At 49.1% G+C, this 14,021-nt stretch overlaps 1 protein-coding gene and 1 long non-coding RNA gene across 2 annotated transcripts; both read right to left on the reverse strand.

Moving 5' to 3' along the window:
- Nucleotides 1-2,543: 2,543 nt before the first annotated feature.
- On the reverse strand, nucleotides 2,544-6,317 carry LOC117844457 (uncharacterized). Its single transcript, XM_034725156.2, has one exon. The coding sequence runs from the start codon at nucleotides 6,196-6,198 to the stop codon at nucleotides 3,169-3,171; it is 3,030 nt and encodes a 1,009-aa protein (XP_034581047.2). The 5' UTR covers nucleotides 6,199-6,317; the 3' UTR covers nucleotides 2,544-3,168.
- Nucleotides 6,318-9,801: 3,484 nt separating this feature from the next.
- On the reverse strand, nucleotides 9,802-12,349 carry LOC117845799 (uncharacterized). Its single transcript, XR_004638141.2, has 3 exons — nucleotides 11,139-12,349; nucleotides 10,666-10,995; nucleotides 9,802-10,573 (listed from the first exon to the last, which is right to left on the reverse strand). It is a non-coding gene; the product is annotated as an uncharacterized lncRNA (long non-coding RNA).
- Nucleotides 12,350-14,021: the final 1,672 nt, after the last annotated feature.

Consider the following 14,021-nt stretch of genomic DNA (forward strand, 5'->3'; position numbering starts at 1 on the left):
GCGCCGTGTTTCCCCGAAGCCAGTCAGATCAGCATCGGTGACTGCGGAGCCGTCATCCTGCTGGTTGAGGACGAGGGTGAGGGCGCCTGCTACATTCTGGCCGAACTTAAAGTCACTCGTGGTGACTGGGCCAACGGTACAATGTGGTTGTGGAAGTCCAAGGATGAAACCCGATGGATCCCTAATAAGGTGGCCATCCCCGTCCTTCCCTCCGAGAGATTCTATGCTCGCAAGGTATTCTCTTTAAGCAGCTCATATGTGTGCTGGGTCGACCACCTCATGGGCGTCCTCATCTGTGACGTTACTAGGGACTACCCTGAGCTCCGCTTCATTCCATTGCCTGAAGAGTGTCTGGTGGATCTCAGTGATGACCAACAGAGTCGCCCACGCCGGTTCCGTACCATGGCCGCCGTCAGGGGCATCATCAAGTTTGTCTCCATGGATGGGTACCTTAAGGGAGATGTCACTGTGACCATATGGACTCTGAATCTTGAGTCTGGGGCCTGGAGCAAGGTTAGGGAATTAAGTATCCAAACATTATGGAAAAACGAGGTCATCTGCGCAAATGGGTTGGAGGGGTGCATGCCAATGTGTCCAGTTCTGAACGGGTATGAAGATGACACGGTGTACTTCTTGGTGAAAAAAGAACCGGCTTTAAAGTATTTCACATACTCAGCCTCAGGCAAGGCGGATGATGAAAAACACTACATGATTGGTGTCAACATGATCAATAGTGAGGTCCATGTCTTTGAATCTTCTCAAAAAATGGTTCCAGATTGTGTGGTTTCTTACCTTACAAGCTGTTTCCCTGAGTACCTCTATAGTCCAAATAAGGTAATTCTGGTTTTACTTCAATTTGTTTGAATTGTGCTTTCCAGGTAGGAGTAGTTCACAACATATCAGCATGGTGGTGTCTGTTTTATTCTTAAGCGATTTTTCTGACTAATGAAAGTGCCAGTTTAAGCTATTTTGTTGAACTGAGCTATTACAGTATCAGCTAGGGTCCAAAGACCATGATAATACGAGATAGCACGCTCTTTTGCATGTCAGGCTTGATCACTATTGTCAATGTCAGGAGACTGATCGGCTGAGACCTAGTTTCGTTTCTTGCTTAATTCCTCCTTGAGTGTGCGTGGGGTCCCTTTGTATATAGGGATGAATGAATTGACTACTATCATTTAAACTGATCGTATCTGTATCTCTAATTTCATAGCAAATTCACATCACTTACTCGATAAACTCCCAGCTTTATTTGACTTATTTTCAGTTTATGCACGAACCCAAGTTAAACTGCCATATGGACATGGGCCCTTTTTGTTAATGACTGAGTCTTTCACGAGTAGATGAATATTGGGCATGGCCAAAAGTTGAGCAGTACATGTGCTTATGTTGATGTTGTGCTGGAGGTTACATTTGGCTAAAATGACTTGGTGTAGTGTCCTCAATTTAGTAGGAAAAACAAATCGACGTAGCTTTATCCTCTTATGAACTTGCAACTTGTGCTGAACCGTTTTGGCATTTGTGGTGCATCCCTGTTGTTTCAGTTTCCAGTCTGAACAATCCAATCTAATGGTATCCTGCAGATGTGTTTCAGTGAGTGCAAGCTGCAGGTTACAATTTTACAGCTGAAAACAGGATTAAAACTGCAGATGTGTTTTCCAGATCAATTGTTTTATATCCTCATCAATTTGTACAAAGTTAACCTAAGTGGCATGCATATTGTACTGGAGTGCAAAACAAGCATAAAAGAAGGGATTTTCTAGCTATTTCCATAGTTTGATTCATCTTATTTTAGTACTGTTACAAGGATAAGATGACCTTCAAATTTACTAAATGGAATAGAGCGGCGGCAATGCTATTTTGTAGCGATACAATACAGCATGAAACCAAGCTTGTCATTTGTTTTTGCTGCAGTTGCGCTCTGCATATGTTTTCTTGTTATGTTTAACACCACATCTTTCTTTCTGCTAGGGCGGGCAAGCAGGCAGAAGACCAACAAAGCTTCGGAAGATCTCTGCTACATATCCAGCAGGAGCAAGCGGAATGCAAGGATGAATGTGCTTCTTCCTTTAAAGTCCCTTCTGCAAAAAGTCTAGGTCATTTAGTTGGTAGTGAAAAACACCAAACACTGGGGTTGGTGTACGGTGTGAACCTACATGTATGTGACGACAACATTCGATGTCATTTTCGAACTTTTGTGATCATGCTACCAGGCACAGTTTCTTTAATAGGGAGAGATTGTGCATGTGCTTAGTAGTGAAACTATCTCAAGTAGGATGCTTGGGTGGATGTTCTGTTCTGTATCATGCTGATTGTTCGTAATCTTAGTATCAGTTAATTGTTGTTTGCGTTTGCTTTTTCCTTTTTCTTCTATTAATGTCCAATACTGGAGTGTTTCTACAGAAGAATTTTGCATTGTGATACCTTCTGCTCCAGTAGTGAGATGGGAGTAGTCGAGTAGAGGACCATCCAACTTTGTTGCATTTGTAGGTAAATTCATGGGCATACTATATCTGTAATTCTGAAGAACTTCAGACAAAATGAATAAGTGCAGGACAAATGTTTGTAAATTCTGCAGAACGATTAAAAAATTGTAAACGACGAATGGTTCTTTTTTGAGAGATGAAGATTAGGAATGCACTAATGACCTGGTTACTGGTGTCTTCCTATGCATAGACTTCCATGTTTCAACTGCTCGCTGGGACGGCTCTGTCCAGCCGAGCCATCTGTTATCTGATAAGTGATCGCCGAGGCAATGAAATAGCATTTGGATCTGTGACCTGCTCAACATTATAGTATTTCTGAAGAAGAGGTACACACATGATCCGGTCATTGCGGTCAATCACTCACTCCCAATCCTTATGCCGAGATTCATGCTGCATCAGATCGACTCAACCACCACTCCGCAGTCTTCAGACATCACTTAACGAATCTCGAAATATGCTTACTTAGCCCTTATGTCCGCATGAACCGAGTCAGCGGGTCGCAAGAGACCTTCTACGTATGGTCAATGATGGCGATATCAGTTGTAGCCTGGGTCCAGTGCTTCGGATTTTTGCAAGAGATCATCAGCTGATCCGCTTCAAATCTCTATGCCAGTATCTGCGGCTGTTCCAGATCCACCTCATGTTCCACAATCTTTCAGTCAGCAAAAAGTATAGAATCCTGCTAGAATATGTGCAGCAATTTCTTCTGCTCCCCATTACGCATCCTGCTAACAATGGCGTAATTCCACCTCTGCTGCACGTACACGACGAGCGCGAGCACGACGGCGACGACCGGAACCACCAAGTCGACGAGCTTGGGCATGCGCAAGTACTCGTCGGAGTACAGCTGGTCGGAGTGCGGATCAACCGCCGGCGGGCGCACGTAGTCGTACGCGTACGGGAGCACGCGCGCGGCGGTGACGCCCAGGTAGTAGCTCTCCGCGAGCGGCTTGCAGTTGACGCGCCACACGGCGTTGCCGATCACCTGCGGGAGCAGGAACAGGTCGCGCATCAGCGCGACGAGCTGCTCGGCCGACATGGCCTCCCCGTTCAGCGCCAGGGCGAGAGCGATAGCGGCCAGAGGCGCTCCGTAGCTGCACACGAGCACATTCCGGTCGGTCGGCGAGCGCGCCCGGCTCCGCCGCACCTTGTCGCTGATGCGCAGCGTGAGGAGCAGCGCGGCGAGGATGAGGGCCCTCGCTATCTGATCGATGGCAGCGGCACGGTACGGGTCGGCCGCACCGTCCGCCAAGGCGTAGGACGTGGCCCAGAACGGCGGTGGGTTGGCTGCCGCCTGGGAGCCGAATGTTACCTTCTCGAGGAGCCCCTCGAAGCCAGTGATCAGCGGCACGCCGTAACCGACGATCTGGACGGCGAGCATGGCGTGCGAGACGTACGGCGCCACGTCGGCGTGGGACCTGAGGTGGCGCAACTGGCCGAGTGAGGCGGCGATGGTGATCGACAGCACGACGATGCAGAGGACGCCGTCGATGACTCCAGTGGAACGCACGTGCCACCACTGCTTCTGGTACATGACTGGCAACGCCTCGAGCCTCACCGCGCCGAAATACAGCGGGTCGCCGGCGCTTCTTGTGCTGGCTAGGTGAACCTTCGCCGTCGAGCCGATGAGCCAGTTCGTGGTCGTCGGCGGGTACTCGACCTTCACCTCCACGGAACAGTCCATTCTTCTTTCCTCGAGGTCCCTGCTCGTCGATACATTGCGCCCCGGCAGCCGGCGGCCATCCCGGCAGCCGATGAGGAACATACGGCCGTCCTCTGGGTTGTACACGCCCTCCAGCGACAGAGCCGTCACCCAGCCGAAAGGCTTCCCGACGATCCTGAGCTCGGCAGAGACGTTCAGCAGCGGTCGCCGTCCCGTGCCTGCAGGTTCCTTGTCCTTGCCGTGATGGCTTGCCACCGTGGACGGGTGCCAAAATGACGGCGGCGCGATCGGCCCGACTGCCTGCTCGACGGAGAGCATCTCCAGGAGAAGCAAGGGGTTCTCGATCCATTCCGATGGAAACAGATCTGGCACGGCGGTGAACCGGAGCATAAGCTCGTCGCCGAGACGGAACAGGCTCGTCTCTTCGTCGTTGTCGGCGGTGTCCTTCTTTGGATAGGATAAGCACAGCGACCTGGCGACGATGTCGCGGGCACTGAACGCCGAGCCGCTCCGCCGAAGGAACTCGCTGGCCTGCTTTACCATCGTGTAGTTGTACGCCATGCGGAAGGGGAACACGTCGGACAGGCCCCAGAGCCGCATCGAAGGCACCCGCTGTTCGAACAACAGCGGGGGGCGGGGGCCCTCCTCGCCGTCGCCGGCGTCGATGCGGGTGATTCGCCCGAGCATTATGCTGCGGCGGGTGATCGAGAACGTCGTTGGGACGTACAGGCACACACGGTAGCGGCACGCGTTCCTGCCGCCGGCGAGGCACCCCACCATGCAGGCCTGCCCCGCCGAGGCCTTCCACACGCCCTCGGCGGCGAGCGTCGTGCCGTCAAGCTTGGTCCGCTTGAACGCCGTGATCCGGTTCTCCCGTGGAGACAAGGCCCGGAACACGCCCCACACCCTCGCGGAGAACTCGCTGCCGTCCACATCGCTCGACGGGCGGCACTGGAAGTCCTGCAGCGCAATGGCGTCGCCATCGAAGGCCAACGCCTCGAAAGGCCCTAGCCGTCGGCACGGCTGATCCTTCGAGCTGCACTGCCAGTTTGGGACAACGGTGAGCGTGTTCGCATGAGCGGGGAAGCGATTAAGCACCTCGCAGATCGTGATTCCCCTGTGCAGCTCGCCGGAATGGCTCGCCACGGCCACCGCGTCGCTCGCCGGCCAGGGGCTGCACGCCGTGGCAACCAGCTCGTCCGACGGGTACCGGTACGGCATGTTGTACACGCCGACCTTTGACATCAGCCGGACCGCGTCAAAGTAGGCACCGTCCGACACGGCATTGGTGCTCCACATCTCGCCGTGCACCGCTCGGGTCGTCAGTGTGAGCTCTTTTGGGTACCTTACCACGAGCACTACGTTGTTGTCGGCGATGACCGGCGGCCGGAGGTTGGTGTCGGTGCTGCGCGTCGGGAGAAGGGCGCTCCCGACCATGCACAGAACCCTCTCGCCGTCGTCGCCGCCACCGCCCTCCAGCTTTTCCGTGTAGACACCTTCGAAAAGGATCTTGACCTTCGTGCTGCCCGGCAGGATCTCGAACTCCGGGGACGCGGCGGGTACGCGCGCCCCGGGTCTGATCTCGTCCTCGGCACTCTCCCTGGCGATGGAAAGCACAAGGACGCCGCTGATGTTGACGGCGGCCCGTCCGATGCGCTCGACGTCGACGTGCGTGAGCACGAAGGTCGCGAGGCGGAGAGGGTCCGGCGGCGCAGGAGCGCCTTCCGTCGCGTCGCTGCCATCGAACGGCAGCAGGTGTGCGTCGCCGGCGTCCTGCCGCCAGTCACCCTTCTCGAAGGAGAGCTCACGCTCCAGCTGTTGTCGAAGGTAAGGCAAGCGGTCCGGGAATCGGGCGCTGTAGGCGTAGCGTAGCTCGACGGCTGAGGAGAGCACGGACTGGCATTGGCGCTGGACGTCGACGAAGCGAGGGTAGCCGTGAGCCCCGTCGCCGTCTCGGCGTCCGCGGTGTGACGGCTCAAACGGCAAGCAGGACGACAGGGCGAACAGGTACAGCAGCAGTACACCGTGGAACTGCAAACTTGAGAGCATATCGTCTGTTGCCGCAGCAAGAGATGTGGCTGGTATCAGAAACTGTAGACATGTATCGATTTCAGACAAGCATTCGGCAGATAAACAGGAGGCCGAAGTGGCAAATGCAGCAAGTCTGCAACACACATCTCCTTCTTGTTGGAAAATGCAAAACCACATATACGTGTGACTGCATGACTTATATCAACCGTTGATTAATCTCCATTCAACCGTTGATTCACTACCTACCCCATGTACTTCGTACATACCCATGATCTATCTCACTTTTGATTCAAAAATGAATGACTTGGATAACTCGTGTGGTCGCATGTATAAGCGAAAAATCCATATCTCTTGTTCTGGTCTCACCGGGTAATCCGCTGCCATATCGCTGCCACCATCATCTGGTCAGCAAAAAGAAACGAAAGAAATAAAATGGAAAGAATAAAAAAAAAGGTCAACCTGTTCGATATGCATGTGCCCCCCACGCGAAGAGATCGACGGAATCAAAGATGAATCAAACTTGGAACAAGTGCTGAAAAGGCCTATAGAGCCTCCAAGCACCTCAATACTGCAGTCTAAGACTGCTCTGCTGACCTTTCAATTTTTCATTTCATAACAAAACGAAACAAAGTGTTTTTTTCATTTTTTATAATTTTAAAGACACTAAGGGAGTGTTTGGTTGACAGCACCTCAATGTATGTTTTCTTTTTAATCACTGTATGCATTCAACATTCAATGGGGGGAAATATGGCAGAGAAAACCAACTGGAAGGTACAGTTATTGTTTTCATCACAAATAAAATATATGCCAGAAAGAAGAAAAGAAAGACTATAGTTAGCAATCTAGACATGTTGCTCTGTTGTGTCCAGAGTTTCCTCTGTACTAGTTGCAGCTATTGAGATGAGCACAACTAGCAAATCACTTATATTAACTTGAAAGACTATGAAAAAAGAGTCTGGCATACAAGATTATTTCTTTACTGCACAGTAGTAACGCAGCCTATACTGATATATCTGTAAGTCTTCTTGATGTCATTGTTAAGTACAGCTTGCATGAAGAGTGAAATTATAATGTGCATATTGATATAACTAAAAAACAACTGCTTAGAACACGGCGCATCCTTCAGAGACGATTTCCATAATGAAAGAAAAGGGCTATACAAGCTAAAACGTTTTGTAAACAGCATCAGCAGTTCAGCACAAGCCTTTCATATAGGCACAAGAGGGAGTGACAACCAAAGGCAATACTGAAAGTATTCAACTCTTGACTTACCCAAATTTCATATTCTTATCAAGGGATATGGAATGAGGCACTTTCCAACTATACATGTACAAGGATATTAAAGTTCAAACAGACTGTGTGGTTTGAACACCTATACATTGCGTCGCAATATCACAAACAGAATTAAAGGAATTTTGCAAACATGATCATTTTTCCTTCTAGTAAAAAGTTCATCGACAATTTTGCCTAGGACTTCTCAGCAAGCAGAGTGAGTAATTACAACTAGAAATTTGCAGAGGAGTTACACCATTGTTTTGTGCAGCCCGCTTGCTCAAAAGATTCATGGCAATTGGACAGTAGTATAAAATAATCTTCAGATAACTGAATGTGCAAAGCAATAGGACCCTGGGTCACATTATACACGATTCCTGGCATCTGGTGCGATTTTATGAATAGATCGACAACAAGTAGAATTCCTAGCATTACGGCATTAACCTTCTGCATCACTAAAACTAAACGGTAAAAACTGGTACTACTTGGAATTTTCCAAATGGAGAAAGCTGCAAGGTTCTGGCTGCTGTTACCCAATCTGCATCAAGGATCCTCGGCATGACAAGGGAGACCAGCGGCATGCTGAGCCCGACGGCTTGCACGCCGAGCATGACGAGGGAGACGTACGGCGCGCCACATCGGCGTGGCTCTTGAGGTGGGTCAGCTGCCTGAGCGAGGCGGCGATGGAGGCCGACAGCAGGATGATGCAGAGGACGCCATTGGCGATTCCTCTGTTAAGTTCATCCGGCCGAAGCTTCGGGTATTGGAACGGCAAAGTCTGGAGCCTCATCGTGTGACGTGTCGGAATGCCGCGTTCGCCGGCGTTCCTCGTGCTTGCTATGTGAACCTTCGCCGCTGACCTGATGAACCGGCGCGTGCTTGTGGGCGGGTACTCGACTTTCACCTCGACGGAACAATCCATGCCGTCCACGAGAGCTCGCTCGTCGACAAGTCCCGCCACCGGTGTCCGACGTCGCGGCAGCCGATGGGGGTACATCCAGCAATACCGAGCGGCGATTCTTCTACTGCAATTTGGTGCCACTGCCAGGTGTGTGGCAGCGAGCGCCCGTGCTGATCCGTGGGAGTCCCTCTCCCTCCTCCCCGATGGCGCTCGACACCAGCAACCGTGCCCGTGCGGCCGTGCCACTGGGATATGGACTGCTCAGTGCGGGCGCAATCAGCCTGGCCGCGCTCCTCCTCAGTCCTCACGGCGCGGTCACCGCTCGAGCCAGGGCGCGTCTCGAGCGACAGCTCCGTGCTCCTGCTGTGCAGCTTCGACTTCGGGTACACTCTTGCGGCCGCTTCTTCGTCCTCGCCGTGCGTTGGCTGAGCACGCATGGCACGCCGTCGACTGTGGAAGAGTAGGGCCGGCCGCCGTCCTCGAGCGGCACCTCGCCGTGGTGAAGGAATATTGTTCGTGCTCCCGCAGGTCGTCGGCAACGCCGTGTGCTCGTATCGGGCTATCGGCTCTTGTGCAGTTGTGCCTCGTATCTCCAGGAGACCAGTATCAAATCAAACCCGGATTGGAATGTGCCGGATGCCCAGATGCATGAGGCGAGTAATCAGAGCGCCTAGCCCGACGGATCACGTGCCAACTTGAAGGATCATGGAACTTGTATAGAACTACTAATAGTTTCTGACGGTCAAAAGTTGATCAAGATAGTACTAGGTCCCATCGATCATGTTCGCCAATGAAGCTGTCAGAGGAAGAGCCTGAATTGATCAGAAGCGGATCGATATCGCAATGGCACCTGGTGCGACTTGATGAATCGATCGACAAGAAGTTGAATTCCTAGCATTACGGCATTACGCACTAACCTGCTGCGTCACTACAAGGTTAAAAAGTAGCGCTACTTGGAATTTTCAGCTCCAAGGTTGAGCAACTCCAAAAGTATGCTAAAAAATTCTTCCCAAAATGAGGTATTGGAGGTTATGTTAAAAAAAAAATTCCTAAAAGTATATCAGCTCACAACGGATGGCTAAAAACTACCTCACTAATTCAAAACAGGTCAAATCATCGTATTGAACCCATTAGGATCTGCTGATTTTTTTTCCACCACCGTGATCAGGTCAAATCATCGTATTGAACCCATTAAGATCCGTTAATTTTTTTTCCATCACCGTGATCACAAGCCTCCCGTGTCGCTAGCCCCGCGCACGGACGCCGCGACTCACGCCGCCAGAAACAAGTTCAACGCTACAAGAAACTGGAATGATGTCACCAAAATTGCAAGAACGTATGACAAGCTGTTAGCCCACGGAAGGCAAATTCCAGAGTACAACAGAACCTGGAATAATCTTCCACCAAAATTTCAAGAACAAATGGTAATTTGACAACAATCTAAATAGATCTAAGTAACTATATCTTTCTTGGCACAGTCGTAACTATTTATTTAGACATATAGCTCAAGCAAATCAACAGCATAATCCATGGATTATTGAGCTCGATAGGTTTAAAGAAAATAAAACAAGTCTGAAATTGAAAAATAATTCCTAAATCAACAGAACATGATAGTAATTAAGAACTAGACATATATAGTCGGCTCATGATCTCAGCCTGCAAGGACATGTAGTATTTTTTTTGCTCATCTGGCATGGCAGTAAGGTTCATGGTCATAATCCTTTATTCATCCCTCCTTTTCTGCAACTGGACCTCCTACCTCCTCACCTCAAGAAGTAGTTTTTCATTTGCAACTCGATTTTGTTCAAGAGCAACTCGATCCTGTTCAAGAGCAAATGCTTTGTTGAATCTCTCCTCTTTTTTTTAGTTGTTTCTCCCCATCAGTTTCTTTCTTCTGTGCCCACATATTTTCTAAGGTTGCTGTCACACTTTTTTTCTTCTCTTGCAGTAGTGCTGCTTTTGCCTTCTTCTTACCAATTAGCCTTGTCAATGCATTATCCTCTAGACCTTGGACCTCACCTTGTCCTATTTCACTTGGTAAACTTGCACTCGGGTCATTGAGCTTGTCTTTTGCTTCTTGTTAGATATTTTAACAGCAGCCAATTCATCAATTTTAGAAAGCTATTTTGGTTGTATTCTCAGCTTATTCCAGCAATGCATGAAATGGAATGCTTTCTGATATTCTTCTTCGGACATGTACAAAGCACGTGCCTCTACAACCTACACACACCAACATACAAGGGATATTCATATACAATATATGAAAATAAAATAGTCTAAATAAATCGTGGTATTGCATAGTGAGTAAGTACCTTATCTTGCATTATAGTACCACTTTGATGTCTTAACTCAATCCGTGCTAGACATCCATAAAATTTGTTCACACATCTTTGTATGGTCTCCCACCGGTGCATGAGAGAATTTATGGTATGCTTTGAGGAGCACGTCTTGTGTTCATGGAAGTATTCATAGATACGAGACCAATACTTGCCACCTTTTTAATCTTTGCCTACGATCGGATCCAAGCTTACATTCAGCCACGCTGAAACCAAAACCTCATCTTCATGGTCACTGAAATTCTTTCATCTCTTATGGTTTGGCCTCGCGGAGGGGGCTGCTGGACCAACTTCAATTGCCTGTGACTGTTGGTCAGCATATGTGTTACTATAATAATCAGAATCCCCTAGATTGGTTTCATCCATCATCATGTTGGAAAAATATCCATTTCTTGCCCAGTAGGTAGAAAATAAATATCAACAATTTTAACTGGGGTCTAAAAAATTACCAGTGGCATTTAACATCCATCAGTGGCAGCCATCACAATCCTAACCCAACAATCTAAGGAGGACTCAACCAATTTGTACTGCCTAGTAAGATTGTCTTAATTCAGTAAGACAATTTCAGTCAAATGGCAATATGCTGCATCAGACAATAGCATTGCTTTAATAGGTAAAATTCATACATCGGTGAAAATTGATAGGTAAAGAAAAACACACCTCATGATCAGAAGATTTGCCACAAATACATAGTGCATATACAGATGAGCATGTTATCCGACCAAATAAGTACACAAAGGAGCAGCACATCAACAACATTGCAGAAATCAACCAGAAATTTCAAAATTAACTCAACAGATAACCTAATCAACTAGCAACACTATGATTGCTGAAACTTGCAAAGCAATGAAACCGAAAGCTGAACTAATCACATGAACCTTCCCAATTCTAACATTGGATTATACATCTTCCTCTCTGGAATTTTAGATGCCATCTGTGCAACCTTTTAATTGTAACATCTTCCTCTCTGGAATTCTAACATCATTCTAACATTGGATTATACATCTTCCTCTTTGGAATTCTAACATCATTGCTGAAATCGTAGCTTCTCTAATAGATACAGATAATGATTCAAGAGATCCAAGCACTGAAAAGTAATGCATGTCAAACTCTTACTCATCAACTCCATAAACAACCAAATCAACATTCACAACTTACTAAAAGTATTTCTGTACATGCAGGAAGGCATGTTGAAAGCTGCTAACGAAGTTCTCCGGGAGAAGGTAGCGATTATCAGTTCACTCTGAGCTATAAACTTTAATCAAACTACACTATCTCTCCCATGATAAGCCGACAGGCAATGTTTAATCTGGATTACCCCAGAGAATTGAAATGAATAGAAATGAATAGCTTATGATTCATACCATTCCCAAATGAGTTGCCTTGGCCGCTTGTTCGAAGGCAGCAGAGGGGTCACTGGATACGGAATTGAAATCGTCGTCGGCAAGGGCTGCCATCGGAGGACCACCGGGCAGGTTGAGGTTGTCGACACTGCACCTCTGCAAATTTGTGTCGCCGTCGGTCCATTGAGGCATGTGGTCGCCGCCGGGCCATTGAGGGTGCTGGCCGCTGACGACCACCATGCGCTGTTGAAGCATCCCTCCTCCACGCCTTACTTGGCCCTGCTGGACAGGAGCGGTTGGCCGTGGTGCCTGCATCTGCGTAGGTAACAAAAGGAATTGAAATCTGGACAACTTCAGCTACCGAATCAGGGGAGGAAGAAAGAGGGACTGAGGAAGAGGTACCTCTGTTGGGGAGGGCAGCCGCCGGGAGAGGAGGGGCGCGCCGGCACTGGGAGAGGAGGTCCGCTACTGGCTGGAGATGGCCGCCGCCGCCGGAACCAACGCCAGGAGAGGAGCACACAAAAAAAACGAGAGCGGGAAGAGGGCGCGGGAACGGAGCTCGGGCGATTGGGGGAAGATCGCGCGTCGCGAAAATATGCGGGGCGATCGTTTTTTCTCTTTTTTTCCCTAAAGAAAGTATTGGGGGTAAGATTAGCACCCTCTTATAGTTGCTCCTACCCATTCAGCATCCTTCTACTGTTGTCTATGCTCTCTCCTCATGCCCGAATCAAATTAGGTACCGAGGTTGGCTGCTGCTGTTACCCATTCAGCATCCATTCTGGGCCTTTAGCCTGGAGTACAATGATTCAGTCATGACGACTTGACGAGAGAGCATAGACAGACATGCCCAGAATGGGCCCATCCTGCCTAAAGGATTGGCTGCAGAGAGAGCGTCGTTGGACGTACGTTTTGGACGTACGTTGCCTTCTTACTCTTCACGTGGCTTGAAAACAGACCAGTCCACTCCACTGCCCACGCCACAGAAAACGCACGAGGTTTAAACCTACCTATACGCTCTTAGTACGCTGGTCTTGGTTGACTAGAGGGGTTAACTCGTTACGCGGTCTCATCCTTTTCCACTCCAAAATCTTCCTCTTCCTTCCACGTGATTTGAAACAAAACATAGCTAGTCCATGGCAAAGCTGCACGGGCTGTCTGAAGTCCACGCCGCTGCGCAGGCCCATGGGAGCGGACCGAGGGAGGAGATGTGAGTGAGGGTCAGGTTGAGATCGAGTTCAAAGGATGTGGCGATCACTGAGCACGTGAACAGTGACCAGCGACCGGCGGCGACGAAGATGACTAGTCATGGTGAGTGGCGATTTGCAAGTAGGCAGCCGCGGGAGCCGAGCAAGAGCCCATGATTCTTGGGGCATGAGTTGACTAGCTGGCTAGCTGCGCTGTCACTTCCTCTAGTCTACAGGGGCGCACGTGCGGAGCTGCCGTGCATCGGTTGGTCAGTCCGTTCCAATTCCAACAGATTGGATGGCGACTGATGAGAGGGGGGAGTGTGCAAATAGTGAACCCTTTCGTAGTGTTTCAACGTGTTCAATTTGTTTTTACAAGGAATTCACATGAGATGTGCAAGAAAGTGAGGGGAGCGGTTATCCTTACCCAAAGAAAGTGTCCGATATAGGGGGAGATAGGGGAAAGGGGAAAATCAATCTGTTGGAGTTGCTCTAATCACAAGCAGTTCAAGTAACTCACAGCACATTTGTAGTAGCTATTGAAACCATCCTCTGTTATAAGCTAAGTTCACCATGAACAATATACAAATGTAGGGCAAAAATTGGTCCATGTAAAGGAAATGGTTGCCATGAGAAACAACAGCAGGTCAGCAGCGATAACATAAAACATGCTCAACGCAGGACTCCATCAGAGACTATTCCATCCCGCTTCAGTCATGACAGCTTATGATGGCAATATATAAAACGAGCAAAAGATATACCATATACAAGGGCATGCCATATGTAGGAGGATCATATGTCAAAA

This window comes from Setaria viridis, chromosome 2, assembly GCF_005286985.2.
Source record: "Setaria viridis chromosome 2, Setaria_viridis_v4.0, whole genome shotgun sequence".
NCBI lineage: Eukaryota > Viridiplantae > Streptophyta > Magnoliopsida > Poales > Poaceae > Setaria > Setaria viridis.

Bases quoted from the DNA above. Each gene is read 5' to 3' on its own strand.
- LOC117844457 (XM_034725156.2), bottom strand. From the start codon at position 6,198: ATGCTCTCAAGTTTGCAGTTCCACGGTGTACTGCTGCTGTACCTGTTC.